The sequence below is a fragment of the Phaethon aethereus genome, assembly GCF_964289735.1.
Source record: "Phaethon aethereus genome assembly, chromosome: 18".
NCBI lineage: Eukaryota > Metazoa > Chordata > Aves > Phaethontiformes > Phaethontidae > Phaethon > Phaethon aethereus.
In genome coordinates, this window is record NC_138594.1 from 4,697,883 (window position 1) to 4,712,560 (window position 14,678).

At 37.4% G+C, this 14,678-nt stretch overlaps 1 protein-coding gene across 1 annotated transcript in view; it reads right to left on the reverse strand.

Moving 5' to 3' along the window:
• Window positions 1-14,678, reverse strand: part of FOXK2 (forkhead box K2) — a gene marked incomplete at its 3' end in the record, with an annotated part of 46,337 nt that overhangs the window by 10,804 nt on the left and 20,855 nt on the right. Inside the window, exon 2 of the mRNA XM_082008034.1 lies at window positions 1,914-2,108. Coding sequence (XP_081864160.1) covers window positions 1,914-2,108 — 195 coding nt within the window. The remainder of the gene's footprint in view (window positions 1-1,913; window positions 2,109-14,678) is intronic.

The following is a 14,678-nucleotide window of genomic DNA, read 5'->3' on the forward strand; positions in this document are numbered from 1 at the left end:
CCCATTTAGCCAACAAGAAAGAGACAGTCAGTGGGTGATGTCTGTCCCCTCCCTCCCCCCAAAAATTTGGCAGTCCTCTACAAGGACATTTACTTCTCAGCGATTCATACTGTAACCGATTTCAACACAGTCCTCAAATTCCCAAAAAGGTAAGTAAGAATTAGAATGACAAAGCCTGCTGTGCCCCCAGAACCAGACTTATTTCCAAAGACAATCTTTTACCTACCTTGAATCTAAGGTTCAAAACATCAAGTAACAAAGCTAGAGAATGTTATTTAGATTTATACAATAAAGGTTTAATAAATTTACATCTGCCAAGTTTTGTTTGTCTGCCTGGCCTCTCAAGTTATTTTGCTACCTCCCTTTTTATGTACAGAAACAAGGCAGGCACTGTAGATTGGGCAATATATATTTAAAAAAAAATTCTTCAAGTTTCACACCACAAGAAATACACCAACAATTTGCTGCTAGTGATATACAAGGGAGATTGCATTTTTTAAGTGTTTTATGGAAGAATCCTTTGCTAGAGCCAAAACGTGTAACTAATTTATTATTTTAAATATAGGTCACTGCTGTTCTATGTTTTCACGTATCTACTGACAACATCTCTACTGTGCTCACTTTAGCATATATTGACAAAGCGACACATATGGTATCATCAAAGCAAGTTTACAAGTCTTCTACAAAACAGGGTGATTTGAAGAGAAACTGTCAAGCTTTGCTCTCAAAATAGACTCAAAACTGTCGTCTTTTGGGGGGGGTAATAAACTATACTCAACAGGTGCATGAAAGCGCTGAAGAGAATTACAAAATTCATAGCGAGGCAAAGGCTGTGGTGATATATGTGATATTATCTGAAATATTTATGAGCTGTTCTGTCATTTCTTGAGCAAGATATGTTTTCCCTGAATTTTAATAAGAAAGCAAACCTGTTATACAGTCAAGTCTAGATCTCTCTTCTCTCTACTTCCACCATTTATATAGATCTCATTAAACACTACGATATTGAGATCAAGATCTTGGCAAGCATGAAAGAAGTCAATTATCCTTACATTCAAATTTCATTAACAAGATCTACATTTTTAAAAATCAAGCATTAACAGTCCTTCACTGAAGATACAGGAAGTGAGAAGGGAAGAAAAAAAATTCAGAAGCCTGTATATGACTTTGAAATACAACTTTCAGTGCCTTTAAATGAAATTTTTGCTCCTGAACTATCTATAAATATTAAAAATTGTATCTAAAGTAATTTTACCAGTTTGTGAGGACAGCTCGCTTATGCTTAACTGAGTTTGGTCCCAAATAACAAGTCGGACAATGGCTACAATTACCAAATTAAGCATCCCAGCAAGCAAAACACACCATTACCCTCCCCTGCAGAAGACCTCCCTACAACGAACTCTGCATCTTACACTGTAATTTAAGTAAAACGTCTGTTTACTTCCAGCAACAACTAATCAATAATAAATCTTCTATAGTAAGAGAACAGTCTATTTTCCACATTAATGATAACCAAAAATCATTCTTTCTGATGATAAACTTCAGGGGGACAGCGACTATCAGAATATTTTTAAATGGTGTAATTTAGACTTATCTCGTTTAAAATGTTGCCATAAGCATGCAAGAGTAAAAAGCAATTTAAATCATCTGGAATGCAAGAAAAAGATATGCTCCCTTGCTGTTCTAAGAATGCCAGGCTCCTGAGCAAACTGTTACATGTTAAATTTGCATATTAAAGGCTGTTCATGCAACTATCTGATTAGTTAGAAGAATGGCGGTTTTCTGCAAGGCAGGTAATGCTGAGCTTCAACTAAACTTTTACCACAAAAGCAAAATACTAAAAATGAATTAGAAAGTTGTCTGAAGTCTGTAACCATACATTGCCCTATATCCAATCTGCAGGGTTTAAATACCTGATAGTTCCTGTGGGAGAAGGGAGAGGGCTGATCAGGTGAGCCATGTTGTCTGGAATGTTTATCGTTAAGGGAGAGATCTGGGGTTGCACAGGCTTCACTGGGGACTCCGGGGCCTCCTGTTTTTCTCTCTTTTCATTGGACAGAGCTGTGAACGTTATCTTGATGTTTGTGCTGGGAAACCTGAAAGTACAGCTGAAAAATAAAAAACAAATACATAAGCCGCTTGTTTACAGAATGTAAGGTTTTCTGCATAACTTGCACGTATCGACTAACCTTATTTTAAAATAAAAAGGTACGGTATCTTATGTAATTGCCTGTAACCATCTTCATTTTACACATCATACAGAAAGATCAATGTGACCAGTAAAAGATCCCCAGGTAAGCAACTTTAAAATTTGGAAACAAATATAAGCACATGCACTTCTTTGTAACAAGGGCAGTTTATATGTTGTCTCTAAATTTCTTGAGGTTCATTCTGATCTTTCAGCTATCCCTAAAAGAAGTACTATTTTGAAGACAAAAGGCTATTATTTTATGCTGCCAAAGAACGGCTTCAGCAAATGAACAAGTAGGTCCATGATATTAAAATTAATCAGGAGCATAAATGCTGGCCAATTTGAGGTCTACTCAGTCACACACACTGGTCTAACTAAAGGATTTGGTTTATCTTATCTTAAAATACTTATTAAACACATATCAATCCTAATTCTGATCATTTACAGAGTGTATTGCTGTTGTAGTACTACACTGAAATACCTTTTTTCAGAGTTGAAGAGCCAATTTCAATGAATTGCCCTCTTTCGAAAATTACAAAAGATTGCATGCCCAAATTTCAAAACTAATGATAAATTAACAATGTGCAATTGTTTAAAGGTTTGGAAAATAAAATACAATGAATGCACCTTTGAGCATTTTCCTTCCTACATCTCTGTATGTGGCATTTAGAAGTTAACCCCATTAAACAGAACAGGCTATTTATAACTTCTCAGTAAATAAACAGATTGAGCAAACAAGAAACTTAATTTTCTCTCAACAAAGGCATCTATAAAAATACAGTTCAAATAATTTTACTATGTCCTCTTTCTTAAGCTGCTAGACTACGCTCAGCACTAAACACACAGGTATATTTATACACCTCTTCCACATGATGAAAAGGACTTTCCAACAACACAATACCCAGAAACAAACCTTAGAAAACACTGGGGTCTTTTTAAGTGATTCTAGGTAGATCTAGTTTTATAAAGAAAGGAAACAACAGCATACTGGAACAGGCCTAACAAATGTAGCTATGAATGCGAGATACAGACTATAAACAAAAGAGATCCTTTCTGCGGAAAAATATATTAAACATAAAAGTGATGTAAGAATTGGAAGGAATACTCAGCTGTGGAGCAGCCTTAAAAACACTAACTCTCATATATTTTGGGTTTTATTTCTTAAAATTATTCTAAGGATATTTATAGAACAAAGACAGCATTTGATTTTCACTACATTCCTTGCCACATGCACTGCAGTGATTCTTTTTTCCTACAATACATACCCAAGGATCCGGAAAAAGAGAAAGAATTGACAATGACCTTGCTTTCCTCTCAGTCTTACTTCTCAGTATGGACCATGTCCGAATTTAACAGGCGACCTATTTCTGAAACTTGCTCAATGTACTAAATTAGGAACAGAATCTATGCCAAAAAACTGCACATGCATTTCAGCAAGAAGTTAAATGGACCAATGAGTTGTTTAGTTGTTTCGGGGTTTTTTAATATCTTCAGTAACTCCTCATTTCTTTGCTTTTTCCAGTAGAAAGTATTATTTGCCTATATTGTTTTAGTGACAATTGAAAGAGGCCTCAGCTGTTTTGTTAATAAAAATGTTTTCTAAACATTTCAGTTAATCATCAATAATGACAACACGACTCCTTAATGTGTATGTAAAGAGGGTAGCCAACCAAAGGCATCCTTTTTGCTAAAGAGTAAATAAAAATCCCTGTGAGAAAGTAAACGACAGTATGTTTGACATAGAGACAGGTTTAAATTTTAGTCATATTTTAGCCTCATATTTTATGAGGCTATTCCATACCTGCAAATTGAACTTAATGCTTTTCAGACCAAACTTATTTCAACTTCAGAAAAACATGGGAACAACTGAACATAGCTTTAGATGTTCATTCACTGGTTAGATTTCTTATCACCTAGTAAATATAACCCAGTACGTAATAATGATTAGAGTCCTACAGCGCTGGGGTGGGGTAAGGATGGGGAGAAAGTAGATCTTCACAAGACACAAGTACCAGAAACACGGAAATGCATAAAATGTACTCTCGACAATTCCTCCAATATTCCATATAAGTATGCATATTAAAACATCTCCCTTCTTACTCTATTGCACTACCTTAACGTATTAATTATTAATTAATAATTATCTACTCTGTGAGCATCTTTTGCAAAAAAAGGTAAGGGCAGCTTGCTTAGATAGGCCTAAAGCACAGACTTCAAAGTATACCTGACACATGGTGCTCTCAAATGTCGCTCAAGTTCAGAAAAAAAACCAAAAAAGCACCCCCAAAACCAGAAGCTTTGACTAATGAAAGGTACTGTATAGGCTATAAATGTGCCAAACAAACTTGGAACTTACAACCAGCAACTATATTAAAACTTAAAGGTGTTACTATTACAGTTTACAACATTTCACATGCTGAGCTTGAAAGGATGGCATTATTAAAGAAGACACAATATACTTACAAATCACTACCTGGTTGGAACATGCAAACACCTGAATATTATGAAAAGACCACATCTGTCAATTGATTCATATTTGTAAACAGAGGTTTTTTAATAGAAGCTTATTTTTTATAGCTGGAATTCAGACAAAAAGCAGAATGAAGAGGTTATATTAACCAACAGATTTTCTGAGTAACTTGCATTAACACAAACATATCAAAGTACGGAACATGTTCTAATTTGATCAGAATCTAGTTGGTTTTGGCATATTCTTTAGTTATACAATGAACGAAACAAAAACCACAGCACACCCAGAGGGAGGAACTTGATCAAGCGTTTAGTCTGCAGCAAGATGAATTTGATTTTACTCACTGTTTAAAGTGTTTACAATAGTTTCATGATGTGCTACCACAGGACGGTTGCCATAGAAGAAACTCACCTATACAACCCACATTAAAAAAAAAAAAAAAAGAGCGCGAGTAGTTTTGCAAACTGTCCGTCCATACTCTATACCTCATCTACCCAACTAACGACCAGTCTTCCTTTATAGGGTGATGCCATTCGGAGTAGGAAATCAAATAGAGCCACCAAGATTGATCTAACAGATTCCTAAAAACAAATGTTTACAAAACATCCATGTTTCAACAGTTATATGATGAAAAGTATATTAGGTATCTAAGTGATGAAATAAACTAGCACTATTTAACTGGTGGGCCACTGTTGTAGGTTATGTATTTCAAGCAACTGTTCACAGTACCCACACTTCAATAATTTTCTATGTTTATTGCTTACAAGGAGTACTTGCATTGTGCTTTCTGCAGAGCATCCCACAGGAGGACAGACAGCATGCCATCTAGGAAACAGCCGCCCATGTGCCACAACATGCAACTCATGATCCTAATTACTCTCTTTTTAAAAAGTTCTTTCTGGGTTGACTACTGCAAAACAGACAAGCAGCATCAAATAGTTTCAAACTATTCCCTATAAAACTCTTACTATTGCTACAGCTCCCAGCAAAACGGAGAGGTGCTGATCTAGGCACTACGTCTAAAGAGTTTAGCAGCTTTGTAGGGTGCCAGATTAAGTGTCTTGTGGGAAAATGTGCAAAGTCTAGTTTTGTTACATCCATATTTCTAATATTTTCTCACTTCCCCTCAGTGGTTCTGTCCGTACTGCAGGAAAAAGCTAATTATACACTTGTAATTCTGCCTATATGACAATACCACCCAACTGAAAATGAGGGATTCCATCTGGCCTCCATCTCAGGAGCCAAAACATGGAAGTAGGAATTCAATTTCCTCCCTGTACGTAAACCCTACTATGACACTCAGTGCCTCAGTATCCTTTGAATTATTCCATTTTAATTGTCTTTTAAGAACCAGGACAGAAATTAGACAGAAGCTGCCTCCTACTGTTCCCTCATCAGCACCACCAGATTTTACATTCAAATAGCTTACAGGGGTTCTGCACTAATAAACCTCTAAGCCATGATAGTTAAAACTGCGTAGTTCAATTCTTTTACATTGACTATGACAGCGGACACCAATTACCTTAAGTATCCCCCTATATTTTAAACACATCTAAAAGAATAACAAGGTGAGAGTTTTCAAATTCTTGTTGACTTACTGAGAGCGAAGGAGAGCTTCAACTTTTTACATTAAGAAGGCAAGACCCACAAAAAAGAAGCCGGTCGGCATCTGGAGGGGGTTGGTTTTTTTTTTTTTCAATTTTTGATTTCAAATACTTTAAACACAAGCATGGGCAACCTGTAACTCACCTCAAAGAGAAACTGAGGCAATTAACAACATCTGGACCACTAAACAGACCTTTTTCAACTTAGGTTTTCTCTGGCAGTACAGCAGGCTAAAATGCTGCTATTCGTACTTCCTTCTCCTCCCCTATTTTGACCAGTGAACTAACAAAAAAACATGGAAATCACCATACTTCTACATACATCCTCCCTTCCATGGAAGGAAGATTTGAAATTAATCCTTTTTCCAATTCCTCTTACCTACCTACTTATGGTCTTTCCCCATCACTCCAGGAAAACTGATCCTCATGGCCAATTAATTTATTTATATTTCTGGTAGAAGACATGCACACTTTGAAGCTTATGTCACCAGTAAAATACTACAGTGCACATTTCCAGGCTGACTTTTGATTCAATTGCATTTTAAAAGTCAAGCAAGAAGTGGTTTTTTACACCATTCAGATAGAATCACAGAGAAATTTGAGTTTGGAAGAGACCTCTGAAGGTCTCTAGCACAATCACCTGCTCAAAGCAGGGCTAATTTCCAAGTTAGACCAGGTTGCTCAGGGCCCTGTCTAATCAAATTTTGAAGCCTTCCAAGGGCAGAGTTGAGCAATTCATTCCTGTAATTAGCCACTTAATAGTGAAAGGTTTTTCTCATTTGTCCAGGTACAATTCCTTAGTTACAACTTGCTGCAGTTGCTCGTCCTCAAACTGTGAGCCTCTAAGCACAGCCTGGCTCCATCTTTTCTATAGCCACCCTTTAGGCAAGGGAAGGCTGCAACTAGATCCACCACTGGGCTTCTCCAGGGGAAAAGAAAAAAAAAAACCCCACAAAATAAAACATCAGGGTGCTTTAGCCTGTCCTCATATGCCACATGTGCCAGTTCCTTAAGCATCTCAGTAGCCCTACCCTCACCTCTCCAGTTTGTCAGTTTTGTTTGTATGGGGGGCCCTACACCAGACACCATTACTGCCCAGTACGAGGCCAGCCTCCATGATCACAAGAGTGCACTGCTGAAACATTTACAACCTCCTCTCTCACAGAGCCCCCCAGTCCTCCTCTGCAGAGCTGCTCCCCAGTCAGTCATTCCCAGCCTCTACCCACCCCAGGCGCAGAATTTTACATTTGTCTTTGCTGAACTTCACATGGTTCCCGTCAGCCCATTCCTGCAGCTTGTCAGTGCCCCTCTAGATGACAGCCCTGCCCACCAGCATATTAACCATTCCTCACCCCCAGTTCAGCATTATCTGCCACCTGCAGCGTGGACTCTCTGTCCCATATCCCAAGTCACTGGTGAACAACCACACTGACCCCCACTCTACAGGGTTAGAAAGCCATGCAAGGCTACCGCTTCCTCTGCGCTGTTCCACGTCACATCTGTAAATGAGATCTAAAACCAGCACGTCAAAACCGGCCAGCATTTAAATGTCCGTAGGAACACAGTACTTGGAAATTACAATTTGTATGACTTCCTGCTAATGGGTAAGTTTCAGTATGAAGGAACAAGGAGCACAATTTCATCTTTTCTCCATTTGCTGCTTCATTTATTATTGACTTCATCACAATGGTTATTAGGAAATAAACTATAAATTAAACTAGATCTAGCTATTGTTTTTTTAACTGATTTTTAAATAAGCAAGGCTGAAAAGATGAGTCTTTACAAAAACAACTAGAAATACCATGGAGGTTAAAAAAAGCTCAAAAAGTTAATCGATTTTTTCAGACTTTGTAAAGTCTGTGTGTTGTGCCCTCATGTCCTGAGAAAAAGGTGCATCTCTAAAGAAAGAGCTGAGCGTGGTTCCCCTCACAGACCCAACGTGCACATGCAAAACACTAGAAAACCTGTAAGAAGAGATGTAACTCCATGTTTTGGAGATACCTGAAAATAGCAGCTTCTGTTAACTTGGAGAAAAGCAACAATTCCCATACCAAAAACAAAGTGGGCGCTCCTCTCAGCCTACCCTTTTCAAAAAAAAAAAAAAACAAAAAACCCAAAACAAAAACAAAAAAACACATTACTACACTTTCTAACTTCCTCTTCCGAATTTTATGCCAAAAGGTTTCTGACTGTTCAACACCAAAAGCAGGCATACTAAATTATTCACATCCAAAATTTATTTTTAAGACTTTGGGCTGCATTTAATTGAACTGCAAGTCAATACTGCAGTCCATTTCCAAAATACAATAGACCTAAACAGAATCCACAAAACCAAAACTTATTAAAAAGACAAATTGACTGAGCTGTTTCAAAACACCGTCAAAATTTCAAGATAAAGTACCCAGCAGTTAAAAAACTGGGTTTCCAAATTAATAATGAAGGTAGATATATAAAACCATCCAAATAGTCACAATACTAAATAGCCACCTGAAAACTCCCAGCATTCAATTATTACTAGTAAAGTGTATATTATTAGGAACAAAAATTACGCTTTTTTTTTGTAGTAAGCATCTCCTTGGCACCTTAAACACAAATAACGGTTCAGATATTTGTTTTACAAAGTCTTTTCTAGGATTACATTAAAAAGTGCTGCTGTAAAACTTACTCATAATAAGAAAAATGCTAACAGCACAGGAAATTTTATAATGGATACACTGAAAAAGAGTGATCCAGTATATTATAATACTAAACAGATTATAATTATTTTCTTGTTGTCTGAAACAGAGACAACTTTCTCAAGGGGCAATTTTTTACATAGCTGCTTGTTCATCTACATGAGGTATAACCTTGTGCTCCTATCAGAAATTACAGCTTCAACATTTACATTTGTAAAACTTTCTATATTGTTGGTAATAGAAGAAAGGAGTACCCACTTTTCTCTATCAAATTTTGGGGGGTGGGGGGAAATTTTTTTTTAAATTACTTCTAAAATTTATATTAAAGAAACATAAAGCCAAACTCCTCTACTAGCTTTTTAAAAAGGAAGTTTTTAATGCTCTTCTGCTTGCAGTTGACCACACCCTGTGCAGCAATGTGAGAAACTACCCCAGCAGGAACATACCATCACTTCCTACAAGTACACGTACACATACACATTGTGTTAGGATGGATCCCTCCTACTCCCTGCCTCCACGGTTTTAAACTAAGGCTTGATTTGGCTAATTTACCGTAAATTTACATTCAATTATGTTTGGCCATTACTAGTCAGGACACTTCTAGAGGTTACCCAAAAAGCAACTGCCCTTCAAAAAGTGGCAGCTTTTTCCTCTGGGGAGTGAATCATGACCTCATGTGTGTTTCCCTTAATTCTCTGTATCCTTTGCGATTGATTTCTGTTGACCAAACATCAATAGTTGCAAAGCATGTCCTCCAAAAACAGAAAATGTGAGGGCTCTACAGCAAGCTCGACCTCCAATACCATAAGGAACAAAACACCCTCAGATTTTTAAACCAGCAATTAGATTTTTTTATTCTGAGCACTGGGCACACTTTTCACAAGTATTTGTGTGGTTTTTCAGGTGTGCCATCATTGTCTACACAGTGACATAAAGCAGTATGAAAAAATACCCTAAAGAAAAAGACCACTCACCTATCTATATGCTCAGATGTCTTAAGACTCAAAAGCAAAGATCTATGCATCATCAGAAGTTGGCCAACAAAACACTTTTACCAAATTCAAAGGACAGGCTGGAAGTATGATCTAGTTGTAAATTAATGGCTCCCCCACAGGAAACCTAAGTTACATACTTCCCTGCTCATGTTTTAGCAAGTGTGTAAGAAGTATGTAAAGTTGTTGTTATTCATTACAGGAATGGTGCTAGCCCGCTTTCAGAAGGATCTGGAACAAGCCTGTCTGCATCAAAAAATGATCCTATGACAACAGAATATTGATGACAACAACAGGAATGTTCCTGAACCACCAGCAGCAAATACAAACCAAGTAATAAACACATGCTCTTGTCTAAAATGGTGTTCAAATTCTTCTTTCCCCACTTAGAAAGCTAGCTCAGAAGAAGCAATGCATTTTTAACCCTGTGGTCACAACAATTTCTCTAAGGGCATTAAAGAGTCGAAACCAAAAAAGATGTGTCCTGAGTTCAACTACAGCAAATTTTGCTCTAAATGTAAATGACTCTATTAACAACTTAAACCTGATCTCACCCCTCCTCTGCATTATTATGCTACCGAAACAAGCATTAATGAAAATGCTATTACACATTTTCAAAGGTTCTTGTTTTAGCAGTCATTTAATTTTCTTTCTGCACCAACCACACAAACATTGGTATTGATCAGCAGCAAAAATATTTAGGCTATGCTACGGTCATGGAAATGTGCTATGGTTAATTAAAAATACATATCTCAAAATCACAAATTCCCACTGCATTCTCCTCCTTTCTTAAAGGGTAAAATATTTAAACCAGCAAGAAAGGGCGGGGGACAGACACCAAAAGACACACAAACCTAAAGAAATTCAATACAGTAGCCCTGCACAGGCTGCAGGAACTGAGAAAGAAATTGGCCTGCAGGCAAGAATGTAGGCAGCAGTTACTGTAGAAACCAAGCTCTTCGTTGCTTTTCTCTAAGCAAAAGAAAGACACAAAAGAGCTAGAAAACAGCGATCGATGGGAAGCAGCTTATAAAGCTGCTTGTCACATCTGCTGCAGGAAAACCAGACACTAATTCATTAAAACTGCTCATGTAATGCCTCTGGAATTTGAGGCTCCCCAGCCTGTGAATACAAAAGAAACTCCGCCTATAGAAACACTGCATTTTCGGGTATTTAGCATCTCTGTACACAAAAGCCGTATGCAGTCAGGTTGTGTGGTCTCTATCCCTAAATTTACTTCTAAACTATACAAAACAAATTAAAATTTGCCTAAAAGATTGTGTGTCTCTCTCTTAGCCAAATTTCAAACAGCCATTTCGAGTCCCAACAGAGCATACATAACTCTATAATACAAGAGTTTCCTGTTTAAAAAAAACAGAAACAAAACACTTGCAACAGAGTAGTAAAAAAATCAATCATCATTTCTTCTTCCTTCCAGGTAACTGCATTTAACAATGGTTTCCTATTCTCAAATATGCAAGCTCAAACTTTCACTGCAACAGTAAATACCATTGAAAAACTTTTCATAAAGCATATGATTTACAATCATAGCTGAGCAGCTCCGTATTGGTAGCAGCTGTATTGGTAGCCAAACCAAAACCACTATATCCTTTATTACCAAGTTAGCTAGTTGCAGAGGTGCCTGGCATTTCACTCTCAATTGTGGGGTACTCCAGGGGATGCAAAAGTTCATACTGAAACACTGAAGTTATAATAATACTGTTCTGTGCTAAATAAAAAGCTATCGGCAAACCAAACAGAACTGCTTAGAGCCAAACATATAGCACTTGGCATTTTACTATTTCTTACAATTAAAACAGTAGGGGGAGGTACAGCGAACAAGTGTGGTCATGATGTGTTTTGACGCAAGCATAATCATAAAAAAAGCACTTAGGAATCACACATTACTTTAGTAACAAAAGACTTCATTTATTACCTCATCAGAGACCTGCATTCTATTGCAAAACTATGCCAAAACTCCCTCATCATTACCAAAAGAACAGTTACCCACAGAGGCAAGGCTGCACAGAAAAAAAGATTACTCCTGAATCAACGAAGCAAAGTTTATTTTAGATGGGCTTTTCAAGACAGAACTCTGCTTCCAAGAGCAGAACAGTCCTTTATTTCACACAGAAATCCATGACTAACTCAGGCCATTGAAAAGTGACAAAAACTGCTTCCTACCAACTCTAATTTTGAGTAGACAGCAGTGTTTAATTTCCCCCTTAAATCTGCCTGTCTGGTCAAAGAACAGACTTTTTTCAGACTTGTCTCCAAAAGCTATGGACATTAATTACATTTCACAATTATGTACCTAAAGATGTTTGATGTCCAAGGACCATCCCATACTTGCTTAACTTTGGTGATACTGCTGGGTATCTCAACAGAAATCAAGACTTTATATTTATTCTGAGACTATTTTTTAACCAACTTTGCTCTGCAGAATGATTGTGCAAACCAGTTTAATTTTTCTTCCATTTGCAAAGTTCTAAAACTTTTCTAGTGAAGGTGTGGACCTTCTGGAAATTTTATATGCATGAACTGCTCCACAGTGTACACAAACTTACTTTCCTTAATCACTTGTGTGGGTACTCAAGAACGAATCAAGACTCCAAAGCAACTATTTAATCTACAACAAACACACTGTTATTGGAAAATATTCCTCAAGAAGCACTCCTCCTGAGCTATTCTTCTCAAACCATGCCAAGTTCTCAAATTGTCGGCTGTTGTAAGGGGCAGCTGGAAAGTGCAGAAGGATAAAAAAAAAAAAAGAATGAAAATAACAGACTTGATTTAACAAGTCAGATAGGCACGCAAGTGGAAATCTGCCCAGGAATAAAAAAATAGACTAAACAGAAGCCTTCATCAGAATATATGTTAACTATTGTCACTATACTGATACAGGCACAACAGTGTAGAGAAAGAAAGGGTATAGCACGCAAACATTAATTTCTCCAAGCATAAACCTGTACCTGAATTAGTCACCTTTACAGTGAGTGAAAATTAACAGACAGTTCTATGGGTGTAAATCCCATAAAGGGGAAAAACTTGGATTGGTTTGGAGAAATCAGGTCTAGGGATGCCACTTTTTCACTGAATTTAAAGAGAGTCTAGGCGTAGACACACACATACACTCTCACACACTCAGGCACACCCCCAATAGTAAGCAAAATGAAACCCACTCCAAACATCATCTAGTAAAGTAATTAAAATTGTAAGCCAAGATTCCTGAAGCATAGGTACCAACCAGGCTCTTCGCAATAAAAGCTTGATCTTGGGGATGGCTTCATGGGATGCAATGATGCAATAGCTCAGCACTGCCAAATGGGGTAGGCTCGCTCCTGCCTCTTGCACCAGTTGTTCCCAGCCACATGATTACTCTGCTTACCAGCAGGTAAGAGCCAATGGTATCTCCAGCTAATTTACTAACCCAGCAGAAAGTCCTCTAGCCAAAATGTGTAAGTTTGCTGGTGTTTAATAAGTGTACATCATCTCACAGTCTAATCTCTCTTCAAAACAGTTAAGTAAAACCACCACAACACCTTCATTTAAAAGCTGTATTGTACTTACTACATAAAAACCCCATTTTATTACGCAACTGTTCTACCCATTCTCTTTAAAAGGTTGAAATTTGAACAAATGCAGAAAAATAAGCTTCTAGAAGTTAATAGTCATAGAAGAAGTGCAGAACTCCATTTGTAAACAACAGTGCATATTCAATGCTTTTCAACAGGATAAGGCTTGGCTAACTTGGGACCTTTTAGCTTGATCAAGAAAGTCAGTATTTTGACTGCAGATACTGTTAACAGAATGGATTATGACCACTTAAGACAAGCATTCCTCAGAATTTCTACCGCTCTAAAGATGTACATGTACTAGAAACTACACTAGGAATAGAACTGGTCAGAGTAATGTCAATTATGTATCATGTATTAGTAAATAACTAAGGCATCTATATGTTCCCATATATACTACTTTCAAAGTCCCAACTCTTAAATATGCTGCGCTGCATTTCTGTAACATATTTAATTAGAAAACACTGAAGTATTGAACACACATCATCATAACACATCAGATCCAGTGTTCTTTGCACTCCTAGGCACACCAAAGTTTAGAGATAGTAGCATTCACATAGGAACAGGGTATGTCAGAAAGCCTGGAGCAGTGGCAAAACCAGAACCAACAGTCCTCAAAAACAGGGAGAGAGGAGTCAAGTCAGAAATGGCGAGAACTAAGATGTTTCCACCGCAGAAAAAGTAAGACACTTCAAAACCCAAGGATTTAAAAGGCAAGCCATAGCTCTTCATAAAAAGTGCTAGAAAAGAGCACTGAAATTTCATCATCCTTCCTGCCTCCGCCCATGAAGTATTATACCCATTTTTAAAAACAGATTAAACAGATTTGTGACTTGGCCAAGTAATTTTGGCAAGCGTGCAACAGAGCTGGGAACAGAACACATTTTTCCCCAACACCCAATCTTTGTTTAAACCACTGGATCATCCCGTAAGTCTTCCTTCTCCTACAACCACTTTAAGAGGCAGAACACCAGGTGAAATACACATCTTCAATAAAAGGAAGATTATTTAATTAAATAAGACTGAAGTATTTCAACCAGAGTTTGTTGCACAGGAGTAGCTGCTTGAGGAGCAAACAAGTAGTAGCTGTGAAGCTCACATGGCAACAAGTAAAACATGCACATATATCTTAAGCAATGTATCACATCCTCCCAAACAGAGCTAAAGGAAT